At 41.3% G+C, this 22,288-nt stretch overlaps 3 protein-coding genes across 3 annotated transcripts; all 3 read right to left on the bottom strand.

The window, feature by feature from the left end:
• Positions 1-144: 144 nt before the first annotated feature.
• On the bottom strand, positions 145-14,084 carry LOC115621536. The gene is made up of 3 exons (XM_030515202.1): positions 13,602-14,084; positions 1,916-3,799; positions 145-1,850 (listed from the first exon to the last, which is right to left on the bottom strand). The coding sequence occupies exons 1-3, from the start codon at positions 13,659-13,661 to the stop codon at positions 1,485-1,487; spliced, it is 2,310 nt and encodes a 769-aa protein (XP_030371062.1). The 5' UTR covers positions 13,662-14,084; the 3' UTR covers positions 145-1,484.
• A 213-nt stretch (positions 14,085-14,297) lies between these two features.
• On the bottom strand, positions 14,298-20,579 carry LOC115620277 (protein slender lobes). The gene is made up of 5 exons (XM_030513450.1): positions 20,441-20,579; positions 20,056-20,142; positions 15,573-19,990; positions 15,316-15,507; positions 14,298-15,006 (listed from the first exon to the last, which is right to left on the bottom strand). Exons 1-5 carry the CDS (start codon positions 20,475-20,477, stop codon positions 14,650-14,652), a joined length of 5,091 nt encoding a protein of 1,696 aa, XP_030369310.1. The 5' UTR covers positions 20,478-20,579; the 3' UTR covers positions 14,298-14,649.
• A 446-nt stretch (positions 20,580-21,025) lies between these two features.
• Positions 21,026-22,279, bottom strand: LOC115620278 (leukocyte receptor cluster member 1 homolog). Its single transcript, XM_030513451.1, has 3 exons — positions 22,140-22,279; positions 21,979-22,078; positions 21,026-21,921 (listed from the first exon to the last, which is right to left on the bottom strand). The coding sequence occupies exons 1-3, from the start codon at positions 22,160-22,162 to the stop codon at positions 21,127-21,129; spliced, it is 918 nt and encodes a 305-aa protein (XP_030369311.1). The 5' UTR covers positions 22,163-22,279; the 3' UTR covers positions 21,026-21,126.
• Positions 22,280-22,288: the final 9 nt, after the last annotated feature.

Here is a 22,288-nt window from a genome sequence, read left to right on the forward strand (position 1 = left end):
CTTCTCATGCGCATCTCTTTCAACGCACATCTGCGAAAGAATATAAGAAATATGTAGCTCTCCATACAGTGATGAAAAAACGAATAAAAATATAAAAAATGTTCTCAGATTCAATACCTTCTTTTATTGTTTATATATATATACTTATTTTTTATATTAAGTTTCTTGGAAAAATTGATCAAAAACATGTTATTGTAACATAAATGCTGTTTGTACTATGAATTTAAATTGGATGATCATGTCCTGCCGAGTGACAACGACTCTAGCTATGATTATAGACCATTACCGGTTCAGTTGTCCCTCCGATGAACAAGATCTTGAATACTTTGATGCAAATATTCGTTTCAAGTCTTTTCGTTTTGGGAATCTAGTTGATTTTCTTGGAATTTTGCAGTAAGTAGTTTGGTTTCTTGTATAAGTATAAACATATAATTACTATTTAATACATACACTATCTTATTGGGTATTTACACAGTTAGTATAGTATACAGATTTGATGTCAAAATATTTACAAATGTCATTGGATAAGTAATTGACTGTACACCTCTTGAACCAGTTGTTCTGTGTCGCGCCATAACGGTAGGCGCTCTATAGTACAATACATACAAAGACGATGGAGTCCTATCGAGATGCATTTATTAACTGAATACTGGACCGGCAAGTAGTTAGGTATGCTCTTCTTCAAATTCTGCAATGTACGTACAAGTGTGGAAATCAATTTATTTGAATTTCGTTGTCGTGTGTTGCACAAAAAGTACATAGTTAGGTGTTTCTTCTCCCAAATTATTGCAAAAGCATTTAAATTAAGCAATTTATGCTTAGCTGGAGATCAAATAAGAACTGCACTTCGTAGTCAAAATTTTAAAAATAAAATTAACACTAGTTATGCTTCGTCAGTAAATAGATCGGTGACTTAACTATATAGAATGCATTAATGAGCGTTCGCTCAAACGTCAAATCGGGGTAAATGACTTGGAAATTTTGATAAACGTGCGTCAAGTGGGGGGAGGGAGCAAAACCAACGCTTCAGAGTGCTCGCAAATGTTGTAACAATGGACATTTATTTGAAAGCGACTTCAATTTTGTGTGTATGTGCTTGTTTGGATATAAAAATTTAATGCAGGCTCTTTGTAAATAAACTGTTAACTACAGAAAATATGCACACAACTGCGCACGCAGAATCATCCAAAGACTAAATAACATATATGCTTAAATTCGATCGCTAAACTTACAGCTCTAAAACCTAAAGGGGTAGTAGCATGGATGTAGGATATGGAGTTAGAACTGCACACGAAACTTAAATCTATTTTGAATTTGAGAATTTAAGCGTAGCATGGGAATATTAATTTGCTTAGGTCTACGACTAAATGAATACAATTAATATATTTTTTATATGCATATACATATGCAGTTACATGTAAATTAATGATACATAGCTGTGCGAGCTTTGCTTTGCTACGGCTCCGATCCACACACATGCTCATTTAGATGATTCGGTTCACCAACGGCATTTTGCGACGATTATAGGTCGGTTGTTGCAATTGTTGGTGTTGGTGTTGCTGCTGCTGCTGTTGCTGTTGCGCTACAGGGAGAAGCGACTGGCTGGCCTGCAGCACCGGTTGCACCTTGACCTTTTGGCCATACTGCTGCTGCAGATCGCCGGCGGGTCCGATGGTATAGTTGATGTCTAGACGTGCTCGCTTGGGCGATTGATAGCCATCATTGGCATTTGCATTCAAATCGGCCGGATTTAATTCGATTATGTGTGTGCCCTGGTCATTGGCAATGGCCCTTCGCACTGCCTCCTTGTTGTCCTCATCGATGTCAATGGCGTGGTATAGATCGTCGACCTGGAAAGTATGAAAGAAAAGTTGAAATTGAGGCCTCTCTAACGATTACACCGCTATCAACGTACCTTCTCATAGAACATGGCGGACTGTAATTCGCGGGTGGCGCTGTGATGTGGCTCGATGTGCTCGTATCCGTGCAACTCCTCCTCCTCTTCCTCGTCTTCCTCTAAGTCGTCATCCTCTTCAACGAGCATGGCATCGACAAGCGTTTCATCGAAGTCAGCTTCTTCCAGGTCGGATGTCTCCTCGATTTCTGATTGAGAATCGAGCTCTACATCCGAATCTGCCGATCCATGCTTCATCTCGCCTCGTTCGAGCGCCTCCAGATGCTCTGGATATACCATTGCGTCGCGTATGGCAGCTGGATCCTTGAGCGACCACTTGTGTACCTCCTCATCCATTTTGGTAATTCGTTCGGGATTCATGGCCCAGCGGCAACCTTTGCGTTGATTTCCATTTGTCACTGGTCGCTCAATCTTCTCAAAACATTTGTTAAGGGATAGATTGTGGCGCACACTGTTCTTCCAGCCAGTCGGTGCCTTCTCAAAGTACGGAAAATGCTGGCACAGGAAGCTGTATATCTCTGAGACGGGCAGCGAGCCGGCACGCGAATTCTTCAATGCCAGCGCAATGAGGCAGGAATACGAGTACGCAGGCTTGGGGAAGGCGCTGTCAACAGCGGGCAGTTTAATCTTTTGTTGCAAAGGCTTCACAGCCAGCACGCCTCCACTGCCGTTGTTGTTGGCTATATTGACCAAATTACTGGTATTGCTGAGTGGGGTTATAGTGCCACTGAAGGACAGTGGGGATGACGATGTCGAAGGTCGCCCCATCGACGACGGCGATCCGACGGAGCTGTTGTTGCCAATCTGCATTTGATGGTGCGGCGAGTGAGCCGCCGAGGCAATGCTCTTTGGTGTGCTGCTATACGGACTTGCGACGGCAGACTGCTGGAGCAGATTACGCTTAGCCACTCCGTTCGCATGCAACGTGGTCATGTTGTGCAATGGACTGGACTCGCGATCTCTCTTCAGAACAATGTTGCCTTGGGCAGTGACTGGAGACCCACTCGGAGACTTCACTGAGGTTTGTTGCTTCAGTTTGTTGTATGTGGCGCTGTTAGCAAAAGTCAGACCACCGATTCCTGGCGCCAATTTGATGGTGTTGGTGGTGACACCATTGCTGCCGAGCAAACCAGCCTTGGTCTTGTTATCCATGACGCTGTTGTTATCGTTGCTGATGACACCTGCAGACTGTACTTTGCGGAGCTCTGGGGCTAAATCCTTACGCACTGTATCCACCGAAGTGCTGCGTCGTTGCAGCGCCGAATTTGTGGCCATGGTTGCAGGCGCTGTAGTGCCCGCCCCGGTTAACGTTGATGAAATGGGAACGGAAATCTGCTTAGGGATATGCGATGATACCTGTTCCCGACGCATCGACCCCGCACTGACCTTCATTTGAGCCGGCGAGAATGTTAAATGCGATTTGTGTGGGTCACAGGGCGAGGCCAGAACCATAGCAGAGCTGCCATTGTGGGTGCTACTGGATGATTGGGTGACCAGCGTTTTGGATTTCTGAGGCGAGTAGAGCAGCAATGAACTGGAATTTATCAGTGGCATCACCGATATGGGATTCACACAAGCACCCACATCCGCAAAGTAGTCCGAAGTGGACCAGAAATTTGCGCAGGACCCCATCCATTTGGCTGTGGGAGAGGCGTGCAAGGCGCTGCTGGCCAGCAGATTCGCATTTGCATTATGCGTGGAGGGAGCATTGTTATTATTGTTGTTGTTGTTGATGGCCGATATTGCTTCGAGTGCATGATCCAGAGATGAAGTCAAATCACTCGGGCTGCCCACAACATTGGCAATCTCAGCACGAATGTCCACATCCAGCATGTCCTGCATGGAGTCCGATACATAACAGTCCAGCGACGGACCTGCGGCATCCTGCAAACCAACATATTATTATAATTATTGCTTTCGTTATAATTGTAAGTATGATAATATTATTATTATTACTTTCGGTATTTTCTCTATATACATACAAGTACATATGTATATGAACATAACAATACGCTGCAGTGAAATTGCGCGCCTCTAGTTTGAAGTAGTGTTGTAAAACACCTAATACGAGAAAGTTTCATCAATCAGCTGGTGCTGCAACTGTGCTTAATAAAATTTGCCGGTTGGCGGGCAAAAATCGAACAGGTTGTTTGAAAACGTCACAGGCGCTCAGGAAATGAGGAAAGCGCAAATGCAAAAGCAAAAGGGGAGAGCATGGAAAAGCTGAGCACGACCTTATGTATATGCACACTTTGGTGGGCAATCAATACGACAAAGGGGGGGTTAGGTTCTGCGGAATATTAGACCGCGAGGAGCCTGAGGAGTGGGTGGTGGGGGTTGTGTTTTGTATGTTTGCCTGGCTGGCTGGCTGGCTAACTGTTGGTGTGTGTTGGATCGGTTTGTGTTTCGACAACAACTGGCAAAAAATAAATGATAGCGGCACTGATATGTTTTTGTAGCTTTAATTTTAAATTTGCCGCTCAAAGCTGTAGCAACAACTATGGTGTTGATAATAATTTCTCTGTTACTTTTTCGAGTGTGCTGGTATAAGCAAGAATATCAGACTCCGTAAGTATATACATAATTTCCCTTCCTGTTACATTACTACTGTATTCTTTACACAATTTGGAAGCTTCATAAACTAATTTGCCAAACGTCCAGTTAGAGATGCTAAAAGCTACAGTTATAACTAACAACTACCCCACAAACTTCTGATAAAACCCTTTTATTATTGTTATAATGAAACATGTTGAAAAATTTTTATATTTTTGAATTATCATGACCTGGCGTTATTCTTAGTTTCTATACTTAAAATCAAAGTATTTATTACAAGTACAATAAAGAACCAACTAGAAAACCGATTAAATTCTACCAAAATCATAGTTTTTCATTTTAAAGCAGATTGTATCTGGTTTCGATTCATATGGGGGGTTGGATTTAAGTTTAATCTTTGTGAATTGGCGGATAACAAAATATGTATAAACTATGAAAGATGTCCTCATATGTACATAAATATGTTAACATGTATTAATATTTTATGATGGTACTGTACATACATATGCACGAGCATTTACATATTTATATATTATGTAAGCTTGTGTGAGCAATGTACAGATGAAGGTCTTCAGCAGGCAGGATCAACTTACGATGTTGGGGCTCTGGCAAATAAACAGTTTCTCGTTCAGCAATTTGTAACTCAATCCCTTACATGCATCCCATTAAGACGTATAGCTGATAAGAACAGAGTACAAATTATTTTGCCGCGCTTAGTTTTTTTTTCACAGGTAACAGCAACAACCTGGGGTGACGGATTTCTTGTTGTTAGTGTGCAAGGCACTGAGATAAGAGTGGCAGCGCATATTAAAATAATTACACACACATTCACGTGCACTTGTGCAGCACACAAATGCAGATGCGGGCTATATTCAACTCGTACAAGAAATATATTTTGATGAGAGTAATAGGAGGAGTACCCAGGAGTACCCTGGAACAAAAATTAACACATGAACGGGTCCAGATTCTGCTTCTTAAATCGCTCTACTGCCTTTGAGACTTCCCAAGTTCCTTCTTTGTCTAACGCGAATTTACATACAGATACATTCATACATATGTATGTAAGTGTGTGTGCAGTGAAGCCTCCAATTTATGAGAAACCTTATCTTAGACTCCACATAAGGATTGTAATTTTTGAAGCCTCCAAACCAACACATTGTAGCGCCTACCAGATTTTCCTTCAATAGCTCAGTAAAATAGCTCACCAAAACTATTTTTAAGCTACAATATTAAGTGTTATATGAGGCTGCTGGCAGGCCTTCAGAATTTCCTGCCGTTTGCGAATGCGCCATCTGGTGGTGAATAGCGAGAGCAGATGCATAATCCCAGCATGTATAAGTGCTGTAGATACATACAAATGTATGTATGTATGTATGTAAGCACTTTTCATTTTCTATAAGCAACAACAATAACAACATAAAGGCAATGCCAGGAGCAAAAACCAGTTTTGCTTACCAGGCACACCATAGGCATGTTTGTGCGATCAGCACGGCGCCGTTGAAGTAGAAGGGAATAAAAAAAACGTATGTATGTTGCAACGACAGAATAGCAGCAACAACGACAGATATTGTAAACATTTTACCAGCCAGGAGTACACACACATTTGTAAACTATGCATAAGCATATGTACATGTATGTATGTACCTACGCACACAACGTCTGGGCAAGAGAAGGCCATGCAAACCGGATATCAGAAAAATTGAAAGTTTTTATGCAATCGGCTTAACCAGCAGATACATACATATGTACATGTATGTATGTACATACAACATACAACATATTCATATACATACATATGTATGTATGTATATATCTAAAGGTATCCGCTAGAAATGCAATGAATCATGTATCATTGCAGTTTGATTTGATTTGTGGATGTGTAATAAAAATAATAAAAACATTTCTGTGCCCATCCAAAGTACAGTCGAATTATGTATATGTATATGTATGTACAATTAATTGTGTACAATTTACTAGAAGAGGCTCAGTACTATTTTAAAACCACCACCATTAACTCTTTAACATGATGTTGCTGAAGCAGCATGTTGCCGCAACATTTTTGTGCAAGCAGCGACTGCTGCGAATGAAGTAAAAGAGGGCGCAAAAGTAAGTATGTACATACATACAGCGACAGAGCAGACATTGAAAAACGAAAAGGAATAAAGCAATACAAAAACAACAGCACCAACAACAACAAGAGAGTACGAAAAACAGGGAAGCTCACTCACTCATTGAAGTTAGTGTGTATGCATAGCAGAGCAGACGGCACGCAGACAGAGCAGAGAGAGCGACCAGGCATGTTAAATTACTGGGGAAACATAGAACGTTAACGAAGTAAAGAGAACAGCAATAACAGAGGCAGTTGGTGAGGGCGAAATGTGGTAGTACAGTTGACGACAAAACACACACAGTGCGAGCAGCAAGCAGCGAGTGCTAGTATAGAAACAGAAAATGAAACTGAAACAGCAAGCAGCAGTAACAGCAGCAGTGCGACAACAGAAAAACTGAATGATGTGAACAGTGACTGACGGCTACATTTTGCTGTAGACTGCGAAAAAAGTGGAGTAGACACAATATTTTAGTAGTATGAAGCAGTGGATATGAGACATTTTTTCTTACATGTTTTGCCTTCTGATTTGTTCTTTGTTTGTATTAGGCGCAACTTTACAGCTTGACAAGCAGTACCATGTTAAGGCAAGGCGCGCCTGTTACTCGATTTATGCGCTGCTGTTAAAAGGCTTTGGCAATGTCAAGGTGTCCTTGGGCCAGGCCAACAACCGACTGACCACCACCAACATCGTCGCGGCTACTGCCCCGTTATCAGCAAATGTGTGTAGTCGGTGGCGCTGCGCGAGCTGCTCAAAAATCGATAACCGCCAAGCGTGCACATCCTGCCGCATGATAAGTTGCATAATTCAGCAGGATATCATAAATTTATGCAGGCAGCATTCTACAGTAGTAGTAAAGGTGTATGTACATACATACATACATATATATGTATGTTTGTATATTGGTGCCTCTTCTTTATCAGCGCCAACCAAATTTGGCGGCACTCCTTGTTTTTTTTTTTTTTGGGTTGCGAAGTCTGGGAAGTGTCTGGCCTCCATGCCACATTCATTCACGAGTTCCAAATGCGAAATGCAGGGAAGACAAATTTACATATGCTTCACATACATATGTATGTATGTATGTATGTATGTATGTATGTATGTATGTATGTATGTATGCAAGCAGCGGCAGCTTTTGGGGGCGTGCTGGACTTTTAATTGCCATTCAAGTGCTTTTATTTCTGGTCTGAACTGGCATACATACTTACATACAAGTATGTATGTACATACGTATGTAGTTGTTTTTTTTTTTTTTGCCACAAACACTTCTTTGTTTCTTTCTCTGCCTTGCACTGTAACGGCTAACAACTGCAGTTTATTTGGCACTTCCTCCCACCCCTGTCCCTTTAGTACGTAATTGTTTGTGCGATGAGACAATGAGGCAGGTGCGTGTTGTTGCTGTTGTTGCTCAGGGCCTTCTGCTGCTGCTGATAAGAGAGGGTGCTGTTTTTCCTTCTGTCGTAATCGTTGCCTTTTGAACGAACACGAAACGTACGCCTGCTGCTGACTTTAATTTTTAATTTTGTATGCCCTGTATGCCTTGGCCAGGCCGGGCCAGCTGCCAATCCTCAAGTAAAGGCGGCGGCAGCTGCAGTCAATTTCTAAGGGGCAGCAGTTGGAGTTGTTTTTGTTATTGTTCTTTAATGCGGCAGCATATACGAGGCAAGTCAATAATAGCCCCATAGTGCTATACGTGAAGTTTGCGTTGAATGGAAACTAGAGAAAAATCGAATTTTCTACATCGCTGATGGCGAATTATTTATGTGATGTATGGACGATGGCAGACTATGCAGCCATCAAGGAAAGAAATTTACTGTTTCAGTTCATTTTCTACAAGCAATATGCATATTGTTGTTGCCAATATCAAAATTGTTGAAAACTTCTGACAAAAGTGGGATAGAAAAATTGGGACTAGCATGTTCTTGATTTCTTGAAAGAATGAAAATAAATATACAAATAAGATAAGCAAAACGGCACAAATCAATTTAGACTTGTCCTCTCCGTCCGTCCATCCGTAGGTACATCCGAGAATTTTAGAGCCATAACACCTAGGGATACAAAACTTGGTATGTTGACCTGTTTCAGCAATACGTTCATTACAAACCATACGATTATAGAGCTTTATTATTTTAAAAAGTTGACATAGAAACGATCGCTGGACAAAGGGCTCTTTGTAGGATAACCTTTGTGTTTATGAGATATTAGGAAATACTTAGGAAAATTTGGCATTTATGGTTAGAATAATATTTATCAAATTTAGCTGCCATTTCAACGATTGGTGAATAAATCACATGCTATTAATAATTATTGTTGTATAACAAAACCAACAAATTAAAGTATTTTTGCTGCAATTTTTAAGTTTTCGGACACTTTTACAATACAAAATAAATCCTCTTAGATGCAATGTCATTGAATATTAATTGTAGTTATTACTAGTAATTACAACAAAATGAAAGTCGTTGAGATTTTTAATTCTTCCATTTCTCAGCAGTTCTTTTAGTTGGCCGAAAAATATATATATTGCTATATAATATTTAATTCAAATGTAACTGAATTTAAATTTCTTGCTCTACTTTCGCCCTCGCTTTTCTTGCAGCATCTGAATCTAGAATACAGTTTGTAAACCAGAATTTATTGAAGCAATTAGCTAAACTAATTACCAAAAGGATTTCAACATGTCTGTCAAATATAATATCGAAATGCTTTAATTATAGTTTACTCTTTAGTTCGCTGACGTTTAATGTCTGTGCTTGTGGTATTGGTCTACAAATTCCTTTCCCCTCTGGCGAACAACGTCCTCTACACCCTGCCACATACTGCAGCATTACTTGTGAATTACATTCAGAACACAGCGGCAGATGATCAGATATTGCGAGTGGCCCGGGCCCTCCCTATGCCCTGTCTATGTCTGAAATGTATGATTAAGGGTTCTGCTCCGTTTGTGGCCATTCCGCTGCCACTGATAACCTTTTGAACTGTGCGGCTTGCAGCTGCAGCTCAGGGGTTGCTGTTGTTGTTGCTCTTCTTGTTGTGGAAAACGGAAAGCGCATTTCCTGCATCTAATTGGTTTGTTTTTCCCGGTGTAGTGGGGTCGGTCGCTGTATACGCAAATTTGCAACACTTCCACACCTACACCCACGCGGAGAGCGGAAATGAGAATGAAAGAAACCCTTCTGGATATTTGGACACACCGAGGGTAATAAATCACACAAATTTGGAAGCGGCGCTCAGCAGTAGGCAGCAGGGAGCGGGGAACTTTATTGAAGCAATGCGAATGCTGCGAAGCACATTTTATAGCTGCTCGTAAAATTCCCAGAGCTAAGCAGCATGTGTGGGAGTAAATACAGCATCGGGACAAGGCGGGACAAAGCGGGAGGGGGAGGAGGAACAGGAGCAGCAGCAATGAATGGGAGGCAGGAGTTCCTCCGTTTTCATAAATTCTTTCAGTTCCAGTTGCTCAATTGCATTGCAGCTGGGCGGAAATTTTACTTGCCCTTCTGGAAGTGTGCAGCGAAGCAGGGAAGAGGAGGACATGTTGCATGCCTCGCACCCTCAGAGTGGATTTGAATTCTACACGCAATTCTTACGATATATTTATGTCTGGGGTGGAATTTCTGAGGTATTTGTATTCCTTTTTCTCTGTTCTGTTTTTTATTCATCCTTCTCGGTGCCCAACCAACTGAGCTCTGCTCAGTCACTCCATCTGCTGTTTGTTTTTGTCTCTTCCCGCTGCCTTGGCCTTTGCCTGTTTCGATGCTTTCGCCTTAAATTCCAAGTGCCTGCGCTGCTGACACACAAAAATAATCCAGGTAGCTGAGCAACGGACTCTCATCCTGTCTGTCCTACCTTCTCTGAATGCTGCACTAAAATGTGTTCCTCTGCGCATTTATGGGTATGGGGCGCCCATTTCTAAATTACTTTATGGTGCAACAATAAAATCATTTTTGTGATTTGGACATCCCATGGGTTTTTGTTCTGCGTGGTCCGCGCATATGCCATAAATTAGTTACGAAATTGCTGATCAACGCGAGCTCTGCCGCAAATTTCTTTTTCCCCATTCATTAAGGACGGAGCTCGGCACTTATAAGTGACTTTCTAAAAACGTATTTCCCACAGCGCCAATAAATTTAATGTATAATCATGAGCCAAATGCTTTACAACCAAATTAACACAAATATATCTACATATAAACTTTGTGTGCATATACGGTGATGGTGGAAAAAAAGGCACTGCCTTAAAGGAAATTTGTATTCCTCGAGAAAAAAACATTTTATTGTAAGGCGATACGGAAACTAGCCGAGACCTACGCCATAAGCTTGCTAGACAACAGCCAGCATCTCATTTAGTTTATCTGTCAAGGTTTGATTTGCAAAATTTAATAATCGTTCAACTGGGGGCGGACTTTAAATAAACGCTTTGTGAACAATTCTTTTCTCTTAGTGGAGTGGCCAGCTCGTGGTGACATGAGAAAAGATGAGTCTCTTCGAACGCCGAACAACACCAATAAGCTTTGGATTGTAGTTAAACAGACTGGGGCCGCATCCTGAAGAAAGGGTTTGACGGCCTGGTAAATTCAATTTAAAATACATACTTTCCGGAACATATCACGATTGAGTCGATTTTTCCGCGAATAAAGGATCGCCTAATAATGATGAGTAACCTATTTTTTGCTAGTAGAATTGAAATCATCACAGGTATAACGTGTACATACTTGTAGTACTTTCCTACAAAATCTTTCCGTGACATATTTCCATACCTAATATTCAGTTAAGCTGCCCTATAAACAAAGTTTTATTGTGGCATAAGATCCATGCGATTTTAATTCGTATGCCGCTAGAGTAAACGCTTAAAATGCAGGAAAAGCATCAAGTGCAAAACACACACAAATACAAAATTGTCAGATTCAAATAGTTATATATGTATACATGTGTGTGTGTGTATATAGCTTTGTCGCCGCGTGAGAAAATCTATGCGGCATACAGCTGGGCGCTCATATTGGGCAACAAACGAACGCCAAACTGTGACCCAAGAGACATGTTGCGAGACATGAGCAAATGTGTCTATATGTTTTGCTCGATGCGACTGTATGTATATTTGTGCGTGTGTGTGGGCGCACTTGGGGGTTGGTGGGCTTGTCACTCAAAGTCAAAGTCGCCGACATAAAAAGCACGTTGAACTTTTGCGCACAAATGTGTACATACAACACGTACAATGTACATAAATATGTATATAGACATTATAAATGTTGCGGGAGCAAATGTTGCTCATCATTGAAGCACCGCAACATGCAAATTTTTTTCGCTGACGGCGAGAGAATGCCTTTAATGTACAATCATACAAACATACATTTCTATATATGTACATATGTAAGTATGTACGTGACGTTGACTTCCCACAACTTGTGGCGTTTGCTTGCGACTTGAAAGATGAAAGATAAAAGTGTTTCGTTTTTTGTTCGTTTTGTTTGTTTCATTCGCCGTTCTTCTTCACACCCACATAGGCGCCGTTTCGCTTTGAACAGGCGCACATGTGGATGGCCGGAGTCTGGATTTTTTGGTAAAGTTTAAGTTGAGCATTCAAAGAATGCTCACTCTATAGGAATCACCAGACTACTTTGCTGGGTCAGGTCAAGGCTATCAAGCGATTAGCCAACATGTTGCAAGTTGTCACCAATGATGATAATGTTATTCATTAACTCGTGATGGCCAGCAACATGGCTTAGATCGTTTTTATACAAAAGCTTAAACACCAACCAAGCAGCTGCCTGAAAAAGAAACGAGGTGAACGTTTGGCCTTCAAAAAGTTTAAAACGCAAAAGCAGAAGAATCCAAGCCAAAAAACAAAGTAAAACACGCATTGACGGCACACCACAAAACTTGTATATACATATACGTACATATGTACATACATTTGTATATATTTAGCTACACATCGTTAGTAAATAAAAGAAGTTAGCAATTATTTGCTCATGACTATAACAAATGAAAAGCCCAACTTATATTTCAGCAACAATGTCAACGACACATAGGAAGCAAGCAACACAAAGGGGGAAAAAGTAACAGACTGGCGCTTTGCTCTCAGTCTCCAACAGCAACTTTTTTGTATTAGTGTTGCAAACTTTTTAGTACCCATAACAGCGGCATGTATTAACAGAGCGCTGTAGCTAACATTGGCGTTCGTTTACATGGGTCTGGTTTTCTGTACTCTCCAACGACGACATAGTCAAGTTAATCACCCACAAAGGCAGCAAAACAAAACTCGTGTATAATCTAATAAAGAATGTTCCATAAAACGGCGACTTTTACCCCCCATGTACATGATATGTACCTACATATGTAATAGAAGTTGCTTGGTTCCGGTTAAAGGCCAATTAATCAAATGGCTTTCCAATTAATGCAATTCCGAGTGTTTAATGATCGCAGGCACACACAAATGAAGACATTCGCCGTGGCGAATTTAAATTCAAAAATTATACGTTAAACGCGGCGAAGCGGCCGGCAAAAACAGAAAGCAATGTCGCTGCGAGAGTGAAGAGCACATATTACACAAATACAAACAGACAGACACACACAATATGTATGCCTGTAGGTAGTCACACAATCTGTTTGCACGAGTGTTGTGTTCGCAGAAAAAAAAACTGTGTATGAGACTCAACTACAACAATAAGTTTGTAAGGGGGGTTCCGAGGTTCGAGGAGGGGCAGGTGTGAAAATACTAGGAAATGGCTAACGTTGCTCCACTGGCGCTGCTTTGTCGACCGCAGCGAGCGAGTGCTAAACGAACGTTATGAATTCGAATTTTATACGATAAAGTCATGCCAGAGTGTGTGTGCGTTTCCATTTAACATACATACATATGTGTACGTGTGATGTACGCAGCCGGCCGGCAAAACCAAATGTGCAAAAAGTTATTAGTGCGCTGTTGCTTTTGCGTTTTTAGTGTTTTCTTTTTTGCTAAGCTAAACAGCAAATATACATACAGACAAAGACTATTCGTATGTATGCATGTATTTATTTTGTACTCACCGCATACTTGCTGAAGAACCCCTCATGTATACTGCTTGAATATTCTTCCAATTCAAACATGTTTGTTGCTTGCTGTGTGTAGCTATTGAAGTGGCCGTTTAATTTGAAATTTACAGATGCTGTTGCATTCGCGATCACTTTGTTTTGATCAATATTTGGTTGGGACTTTTGATGCCCACTCTTTTAATTACTTTTGTGCACATGTACAAATGCGCCGTTAACTTCGACACAAAAACCGCTGATTTATTCGCATTTGCACTCTGACTCTGTACACATACTCGTACACAGATACGTTAATCTAGTAGCAAAAATAACAATTTAGTTTTATCATACTCTTAGCTTATTATTCGCACAGGACCGAACACACATATATGTACATTTCCTTTTATCTTTAACAGAACAGCCGAGCACTTTGCTTTTAAAAATTTTGCGTGTTTTATTTTTCTGTTATAGAATTATTCTCCTTGCGCCCGCACGTCCTCTCAACTTAACCGCTCTCGCCGCTTCAAGAGAACATACTGAACTGCAAAGTAGGATTGTTGATGTATCGTGATATCAATATTATCGATACTTTTCAAGCGACATTTACATTGGGTATCGACAATAAGTTAGTTGAATCCTACAACATGCAGGTTTCGACACACAACAAACAGTGGTGCCGGACTCCAGAAGTTGGGTTCAAATAATTTTTTTTATTTTTGAATTGAAAAAATTTATTTAACAGGCAATAGAACAAAAATTAATTAAGAAATATCAGCGGCACGCTGTTATAGTTGGTAACATAATTTTTGGGAAATACAATAATTTGAAAAAATAATAATGAAACTGCTAAATTTATAATGTAAAACTAGAAATGAAATACCAAACAAAAATTAATAATTAAAAAATTAGGAAACTGGATAACTGTGAGTGCAGAACAATGATTTGCTTATATAAGTACTCCCGAACTGTATATTGAGCGACTTCTCAGCTGGATCTGCATTCATATCTGTATCTTATACATGAAATGCATCGGGCATAGTATATTAAAGGATAATTTCTATTGTATCTATACTTTTTTTTCGACCTTACTTGGAACCTGTCCCCGACGTCGAAATGGCTCAGGCGATTGCGAGAGCTTACGGAAATACTTGTTAGTGGGTGTGCATGGTTCAACACATATTAATCCTGTCTTGTGCTTGACGAACTTTTTCTTTTGAGGTGTTGCGGCCGTAACCGTTACAATTCCAGCAGATGTTTTGATCAGCTCGATTACGGGACTGCGATTTTTGTCCTCGTAGTAGTTCTTTACTGGTGATGGTGTGACATCCTTGGCTTTCTTTGTTTTCTTTACTTTCATAGGCTTCTCAGTTTTCCTTGTCACAATTTCCACCTGTGGCGATAATTTGCGTGCCAACGATTGCGGCTGCAAATAATAGAGAACAATATTCATAAGTGACCTGAAGCTACGGATATAAAACGTCATTCGACTATTGTTCATGTGGTCCTTATGACATTATTTTTCGATTTTAAATTTAAATTGTACATAAAGAAACATTATAAATAAAAAAGAATCGTGTTTAGACGTACACTTTTCTGCTTTTAAATAAAATATAGTTATCTCATTTGGAACAAAGAGTAAGAGTTTGTAGCATATAGTATAAAACAATAATTAGAACTACGTATCAGGTGTTTTATTTGTAGTCTAGTATTGTCTAGTATTTGTATTACTTACCTGATTATGCTTGGGCGCTAACAATTTAATGCTCTGCTTGACGGCCTGCTGGGCTGCTTGTAAACGTTTGACATCCTTCTTAAGTTTTGCTGATTTCATCGCCACTTCGTTTGCTTGTTTCGGTTCCACCAAAACGTTGTCCTCGACAGGCAGAGTTTTGGGTTTGCCTTTCTTTTTGCCAGCGGCTACTTCCTGCAGAAAAATGAAGAGGATTAGTGTACTTTCGTAGTTTAAGTTGTAGCCATAATTTAACGCACCTGACGTTTTTGCTTCAACTTGGCTTGATTAGCTGCCTGAAGGACGGATTCGCAGTAGTCTAAGTAGTAGTCGCAGTTCTTTGGCTGCGGCTTGGATGGCGCTTTCTCTTGCGGTTTCAAGTGCTTCCCGGCACGAATTGCTGCCGATTTTGCCATCGCATCCTTTATAGCTTCGGAAAGCGGCTGCTGATCATTGTTAGGTGAAGTCTTCGGCTGCTTATGCACCGGATCATTAGTATTGGACAGCGTTTTGGATGAATGCACATTTTTGCCAGTTCTGGCAGCTGCCGACATTTCCATGGACTCCCTAATAGCAGTGGCCAGCGCTTGTTGGTCCTCGGTGAGTGTAGCTTTGTGTTGATCCGGTTGATCAGTTACTTTAGAGCTGCTTGTACGCGGCTCTTCGTTGGGCTCCATTTTCGCTTTCTGGTCCTGATTCTGCACAGGAGTGTGATCTGTTGGCTGCATGATTCCGTCACAATAGTCCATGTAGCTGCTGTTCTTTTTGGGATCTATCTCGGTTGAATTGGCCGAAGCTGCCAAACTACCACTAATGCCTTGAGCAGATTCTTGCTGCTCTTGCATGGGTTCATCCACTTCACTGGCACTCTCAGATTCCACTTCGTCGTGCGACTTTTTCATTTTCTTATGGTCAGGCTGTGCCTGAGCAGAGGCGTCATTGTCAATGTCTAGTTCGTCGGCTGCAACACAGAAACTTTTTGACAAACGCTTGCGTTTAGATTGTTGGCGCTGATTTTCGGCCAATGTTTCGATAAATGATTGCGAGGGATTGAAGTCGTTGGAATTTAGAACCTCGCTGCGACGTTTCAACTTGGGCTGTTTGGTGGCAACCTCATCGGGAGACTGGACGTAGAGTGTTTGGCGTCGAGATTTCTGCAGCGGATTGAATAACTTTTGCAGATGCGTTAAGTCGCAGGTTGGTAGCTCGGACAAGAGCGCCTGCTCATCATCGTGCTTCTGCTTCTTGTGAAATGCCTCAGTGGATTTCCCAGTGGATTTAGTTACTTTGCTAACATCGTTATTAAGGCTTTTCGGGGAACTTGTCTCGTCTTCGGAGGAAGAGGTTACGAATTGTGTGCTGGAATTGTTAGCCTTGGCGCTACTAAAGGGGGTTCTGGGTCCACCGTTCTGGGCAAAACAATTATTTTCCACTTCCGTTTTCTTGTGCGCAATAGAGCTTGTACCGCTAAATGTTTTACTCAGTACACCCTTTTGAATGCCAGTTTCTTCCTTTCCAGTTATTCTGGGGCCCAAGGATTTGGTACGTCTCGGGACAGTGGCCTTCTGCGATTCATAATCCTCGGGGGAAAACGACTTAGCTCTGAAATCTTTAACCTCCATGGAGGATTTATTCATACTCTCGTTCTGGACACCAGCATCCTCCTCGATATCATCCATGGCGTTGACAGATTTCCGGCTTTCTTGGGCATAGCCATCTTCCGATCCAGTATCCTCTTCGGGCGTAAACTGTGCGCAGGATGAGCGCCGAGCCTTAGACATTCTTTTCTGCGCGGATAACTTTAGTTCCTCGTTTTGTATATCAGCGTTTCCCTCGTTTCCATTATTTACGTCCAATGATTTTCTACGCTTCTGAGTAACATTCACATCCTGTGAATCTAAGTCACTAGAGCCAGAAGACAATGCCTGCTTCACCTTGGAAATATTTTTCTCGGCGACATTCTGGATATCTGCTTTCTCGATTTCGTCATCAGTATCGAGAATAGAGTAGACCGTTTTGTTCACTGTCATTTTATTTTTTGATGCCACGGACTTCAGATCTCTATAATTTTCTTGCTCTTCGGAGCTAGAGTCCACTACTAGTGTAGGCATCTGTGAATCCAAATTATCTTTGGACGCCGCCTTATCGGGCGATTCTTCTTCAGTTGGGCTGACATCCAAAGCTGATGCAGTTTTATTAAAGCGATCTGATTTGCTCAGCTCACGCAAAGCGGCTCTGCGTGAAGACTCCAACTCCTGTTCGTCCTCTGAGAATTCTGCATCGGTGTCAATTAAGGATTGAATCGCATCGGCAGACTTACTGGAATTGGAGGAATGCTGAGTGATCTTCTGCGAGGATAAAATTTGGTGCACTACTTCCACTTCTGAATCGCTGCTATCCTCCACGACAATGCGACGCCGCTTCTTGCTACTACTTATCTCAACTTCTTCAATGGAATCTTCGTCCGATACTATGAACGACATGTTGCTTCCAATCTCACCCTCCTCTTCATCATCTTCGGTAGTATCCCGACTGTTCAGTGATTCGCCATCGTCGGGTATTTCATTATTTTCAATCTCACGGCGCTCGGAGCTTGCCATTGAATCGCCAGATGCATAGTCATTTACTTCCTCTGCCTCATCATCAATAAATTCATTCTTTTCGTCATTTTCCAACTCGTAATACTCATCTTCATGCTCATCACTTTCATCGTCGCTGAGAAGGCGCTGGGCCAGAGCGCGTTGTGGCACGATCTTCGACAGCGACAAGTTGGCAACGCTTTCTTCTGCAAAGGAAGTGGTGACATCTTCCAATGGTTTGATAGAATCCATTTTAGCAGGTGCTGGTTGCAGCCCATTGATCGACTTGTCTGTCTTTGGTATGGGCGTGGAACTGGTTCGCGCTTGTTGTTTTACATACTTATAGGGACTTTCCACCTGTGGCTGTACATTATCCAATCCAACTGGTGCTGTCATGATACGCATTGGTGTCTTCGGATATTTGGGTTTAGGTTCATCGTTTGCTGCAATATTATTATTGAATTCAACTGATTTTTTAATTTCTTGGTCTGCAGTAATTAGGCGCCGCTTAATGTTTGGTGTAAGAGCGGGCAAATCAATGGCTTGAATAACATGCGGATATTCTTGTTGCATACCAACTAATTTTAAGACATCGTTGCTCTTGATTTGAGAGATTTCCTGCTCATCATTTATTGACTCTAACTTACTGCTCAATGCGGGAGCTGTGTTTACATTCTCTGTCTCTGCTTGTGCCAGCACAACCGGACATGAATCCACATTGGAAGCGATTGTCAAATCAGTTTGCGAATTCGTTTGAGTGACAGCTTGAAAATCTGAATCAATGTCCTTTTTAATATTAGAATTAGCACTGGGTTCCGTTAGGGGATCAATTTTTACATTTTCTTTGGATAACTCCGGCGTTGTTGGCTCTAATGCAATAGAAGCAGCATTAATAGAGAGTGGTGTTTCTTTTTCTGTAGCATCAGCCTCTCTATTTAAGTGCATTGGCGATTTAGTTACCTCTAACGGTCGGGGTGAACTCGAGCAGGAGCGCGTCATACGCTTTTCAGCATCAAGCGACCCACGTGACTCCTTTCCAGCTAGAATACGCCTGGCATTTAATTCATTGGGCATATAGGTAATACCATGAATTGAGTTATTACAAAGATCAGTGTTCTTTTCGATGAATCCTTCATTTGCTGCGGCTATAAAAGAGCGTGTAGTTTTAGCTGATCCCTCCGCAGTAGGTGTCAGGATAAGAGTTTGTTGATTCGATTCAGCCTCAATACCCACAATCTGGTCACTTGGTTTGATTATATTCTCTTCTACTAACTTGTTTTCTGATTTCTGATTTGATGGTAGATCGCTTGTTTCGGTGCCACCGATATTAGACAATGGCGAATGAGTCCGCTTCTCAGTTTCATCGGTGATTTCCTCTTGTACTTGTTTGTTTTGTTTTACAACAGATTCACCAGCATTTGTCATAGCGTTGGTCAAAGACGCCATATTTTGGTCCTCCGTTTCTTCGTTAATATCATTTTGTAGCTGATTGCCTGCAGATTTTATGTCTAGGTTTCGGTCATTTTTGGCTGGTGTGGATGGCTCAGGTGTTTTTCCACGCGTCGCAGTGGACCGTGTAATCTTTCCAGTCAGGGTGGATTGCTGGGTAATGGAGCCATCAACATTTGTCTCGGTATCTATTTCCATATTTTGGTCTTCAATTTCTTCATTTATAGCTTCCGGCAACAGCTTGCGTGCTGATTTTAGAGCTGGCGTTCGCTCTTGCTTTGCAGAACGCTTGACTGCCGATATTGGCGTGGATGGATCAGGGGTTTCTCCACGAGCCACAGTGGATCGGGTTGATTTACGGGTTGAAGTAGGTTGCTTTGCAACGGATTTACTAACATTTGACTCAACGTTGGAAATAGTGTCCATATCTTGGTCTTCAGATTCTTCGGTGATATTCTCATGCAACAGTTTGCGTGCCGACTTCAGAGAAGGCGTTCGCTCATTTTTGGCTGAACGTTTAATCGCAGATATTGGTGAAGCTGGCTCAGGAGTTTCTCCACGTGCCAAAGATGAACGTCTAGTCTTGGCTGGAGTACCCGCTTCTACCGTGTTCAAGCGTGTGTTGCGGCGTGTTGTGCGCGGCGATCCTACTACACATACAAGGAACATTTTTTAATTTGAATGGAATAACAAAAATATAGGAATGCGAGCTTACCACGATCCGGCGCAAAATCCATGAGAGGCGTCGAAGGACGGCTATCACTATCCGCAACCGATAGACTGCGCGCACGTGCACGTGTAACTATAAAGGAATAATAAAAGTTAGCCGGCATAATTGTACTGATCGAGCGAATTAATAAAAGCAAATATCCTTTCTCGTTCTAATCATTAAACAAAATGAAGTAAAAACAAAAGCGAAAAAGGCTAACACATGCTTTTCAGAGAGCAAGTTCCGTTAATATTCTTACGTAGCGTTGCCTTTTAAAATCGAACGGTTTTGCTATTGGATGAGACACGCGGCGAAGGCGGGGAAAGCTCAAACACCAAGCACAAGCGCTGTCGAGATTTTGGCAATGATGAAATCTCAATCGCAAACTTACCACGCCCTCCTTCGTTTTTGTCGTCAGTTTCCATCATTTTCAGTTAGGGCCAATAGTAAGTTGTATATTGATTAATCGTTTATATTTCTAGTTCACTTATATTACACAAAAAAACTTAAACAATCTCCACAAAAAGTAGGAAGACGCGCACAGCAAGATGCCGACAAATAAACGAAATATCGATAGGCACCCGCTGTTAATGAAATGTGTCTGAAATTTTTCAGCACTGGCAATTTTAAAAGTACTTGCAAATTTGGTCAAGTAATATTTTTTTAATTTTTGTATACCCTTGCAATGATGTTAAGAATGCCAACTTAAGTCAGGATGGCCACGCCAGTCAGCTTACAAACGAGTATCTCAGTTTTAAAGTTGTTCGTCTTAAAAGGTCGGATTTGGGGGAAGACGAATTTTGCACTTCTGAGCTTATAATAAAACCAAAAGACCACTTCGGTGACACCGTTATCCGTTATGACAAGATTGTGATGATTCAATACCAAAGGCCCATGCATACATATGTACATGAATTCCGAGGTGATTACTTTCAAGGCAATAAATTAGATTTTAATAAATAAACAACGATTTTATACGGTAGCACCAAATTCTGGATCATATTTGTACACAGTATAAAGCAAAGCTGTCGATTGCTTTAATTTTTTCAAGATACATGTTTATGGTACTTATTTTATTTATATCATATTTTGCTTGGCGAATTCCGGATTAAATTGGGAATTGTACTTTTGCATAATACGGGGTGTGGGAGCCGATCTATCTTCTGTTGATGAAGCTAATACATCTTTAGGAGCAACCAAAGCTTGTTCACGTTCTCGTTCGGCTTTTTCACGGCGCAGACGTTGTTTGCGTAGTATTTCTAGTTTTTCGCGTTTCCTGCGCTCTGCTGCCAAATCAGCCTCTTTTCGAGATTCTTTTTTCCTTTTATGGCTTTCGTGGTGTTTTTTGTGTTTTTTATGGTGTTTCTTTTCCTTTTTGTGTTTCTTAATTTTTGCTGGGCTCTCTTGTACTGGTTTTGGTGTAGGGGAGGCATCACGTTTTCTTTTGGGGACGCTTCGTGCTGGCTTTTTTTTCGACGGTAATAGTGCATTCATCAGTGTGAGCGGGTCCTGTGATAATTTGCGCTCCAGGTGTGTTTCAATGTCATTTTTGTCGTCAACATCTGTCCTTTTGGGTGCTACTTCATACCAACTACGCTGCTTGAGCGCCTCATTAGTGTTTTGACCCAGGTAGGTAAGATAACCAACTTGCTTCTCATACTTTTCCTGCTCTTCCTTACGCTCTTTCTCGAAATCCTTGTTGGTTGTTTTGATATGCGCCTTGTAATTTATAAAGAGATCCACACCAGCAACATTTGTGTCAGCTGAACTGCTGCTCGGGGCGTTTTCCGTGGATGTGCTAGTGCTTGGCCTGGTGCTTGAGGTAGGTGCTCCAGATTGGCGGCGTAGAAAATTGATGCGTGCTTCGCTTTCCTAAATACATGCAAAAACTAATAAATTGACTTAAAATGGATTTGAAATTATAATTACGGCCAATTCCAATTTATCCTGACGCTTTTGTTCATCCTCGCGAGCGGCAGCCTCATCGCGGCGCACTCTCGCAATGTTATCCTTGGTGCGTACATGCCAGCTGTAAAATATAAATATATTTCTACCGATATTCTATAAACATAAATATATTAAATAATTACCGTTTTTTTGGCAAAATATTCATGTTCGTATGGAAAAATGTAAACAAAACGCGCGGCGCTGTGAATGTCAAATACTTCACTGAACAGATGGGAAACTTTTTTCCAGTTGCCAGTTAGTATATTTTTATTTCAAAACTAAACTTTTCATA

This window comes from Scaptodrosophila lebanonensis, unplaced genomic scaffold (assembly GCF_003285725.1).
Source record: "Scaptodrosophila lebanonensis strain 11010-0011.00,11010-0021.00 unplaced genomic scaffold, SlebRS2 tig00000024-arrow-pilon, whole genome shotgun sequence".
NCBI classification, from domain to species: Eukaryota; Metazoa; Arthropoda; class Insecta; order Diptera; family Drosophilidae; genus Scaptodrosophila; species Scaptodrosophila lebanonensis.

What these genes read in the sequence shown, in the direction of transcription:
- LOC115621536 (XM_030515202.1), bottom strand. Translation starts at nt 13,661, where the DNA reads ATGTTTGAATTGGAAGAATATTCAAGCAGTATACATGAGGGGTTCTTC. An exon ending in GGTTCTTCAGCAAGTATGCG is followed by an intron (nt 3,800 to 13,601) that starts GTGAGTACAAAA and finishes GTTGGTTTGCAG; the next exon opens with GATGCCGCAGGTCCGTCGCT. An exon ending in CCGCCATGTTCTATGAGAAG is followed by an intron (nt 1,851 to 1,915) that starts GTACGTTGATAG and finishes CATACTTTCCAG; the next exon opens with GTCGACGATCTATACCACGC.
- LOC115620278 (XM_030513451.1), bottom strand. Translation starts at nt 22,162, where the DNA reads ATGAATATTTTGCCAAAAAAACG. An exon ending in AATATTTTGCCAAAAAAACG is followed by an intron (nt 22,079 to 22,139) that starts GTAATTATTTAA and finishes TATATTTTACAG; the next exon opens with CTGGCATGTACGCACCAAGG. An exon ending in AGGATAAATTGGAATTGGCC is followed by an intron (nt 21,922 to 21,978) that starts GTAATTATAATT and finishes GCATGTATTTAG; the next exon opens with GAAAGCGAAGCACGCATCAA.
- LOC115620277 (XM_030513450.1), bottom strand. Translation starts at nt 20,477, where the DNA reads ATGATGGAAACTGACGACAAAAACGAAGGAGGGCGTG. An exon ending in AGTTGAAGCAAAAACGTCAG is followed by an intron (nt 15,508 to 15,572) that starts GTGCGTTAAATT and finishes ATTTTTCTGCAG; the next exon opens with GAAGTAGCCGCTGGCAAAAA. An exon ending in TAGCGCCCAAGCATAATCAG is followed by an intron (nt 15,007 to 15,315) that starts GTAAGTAATACA and finishes TATTATTTGCAG; the next exon opens with CCGCAATCGTTGGCACGCAA.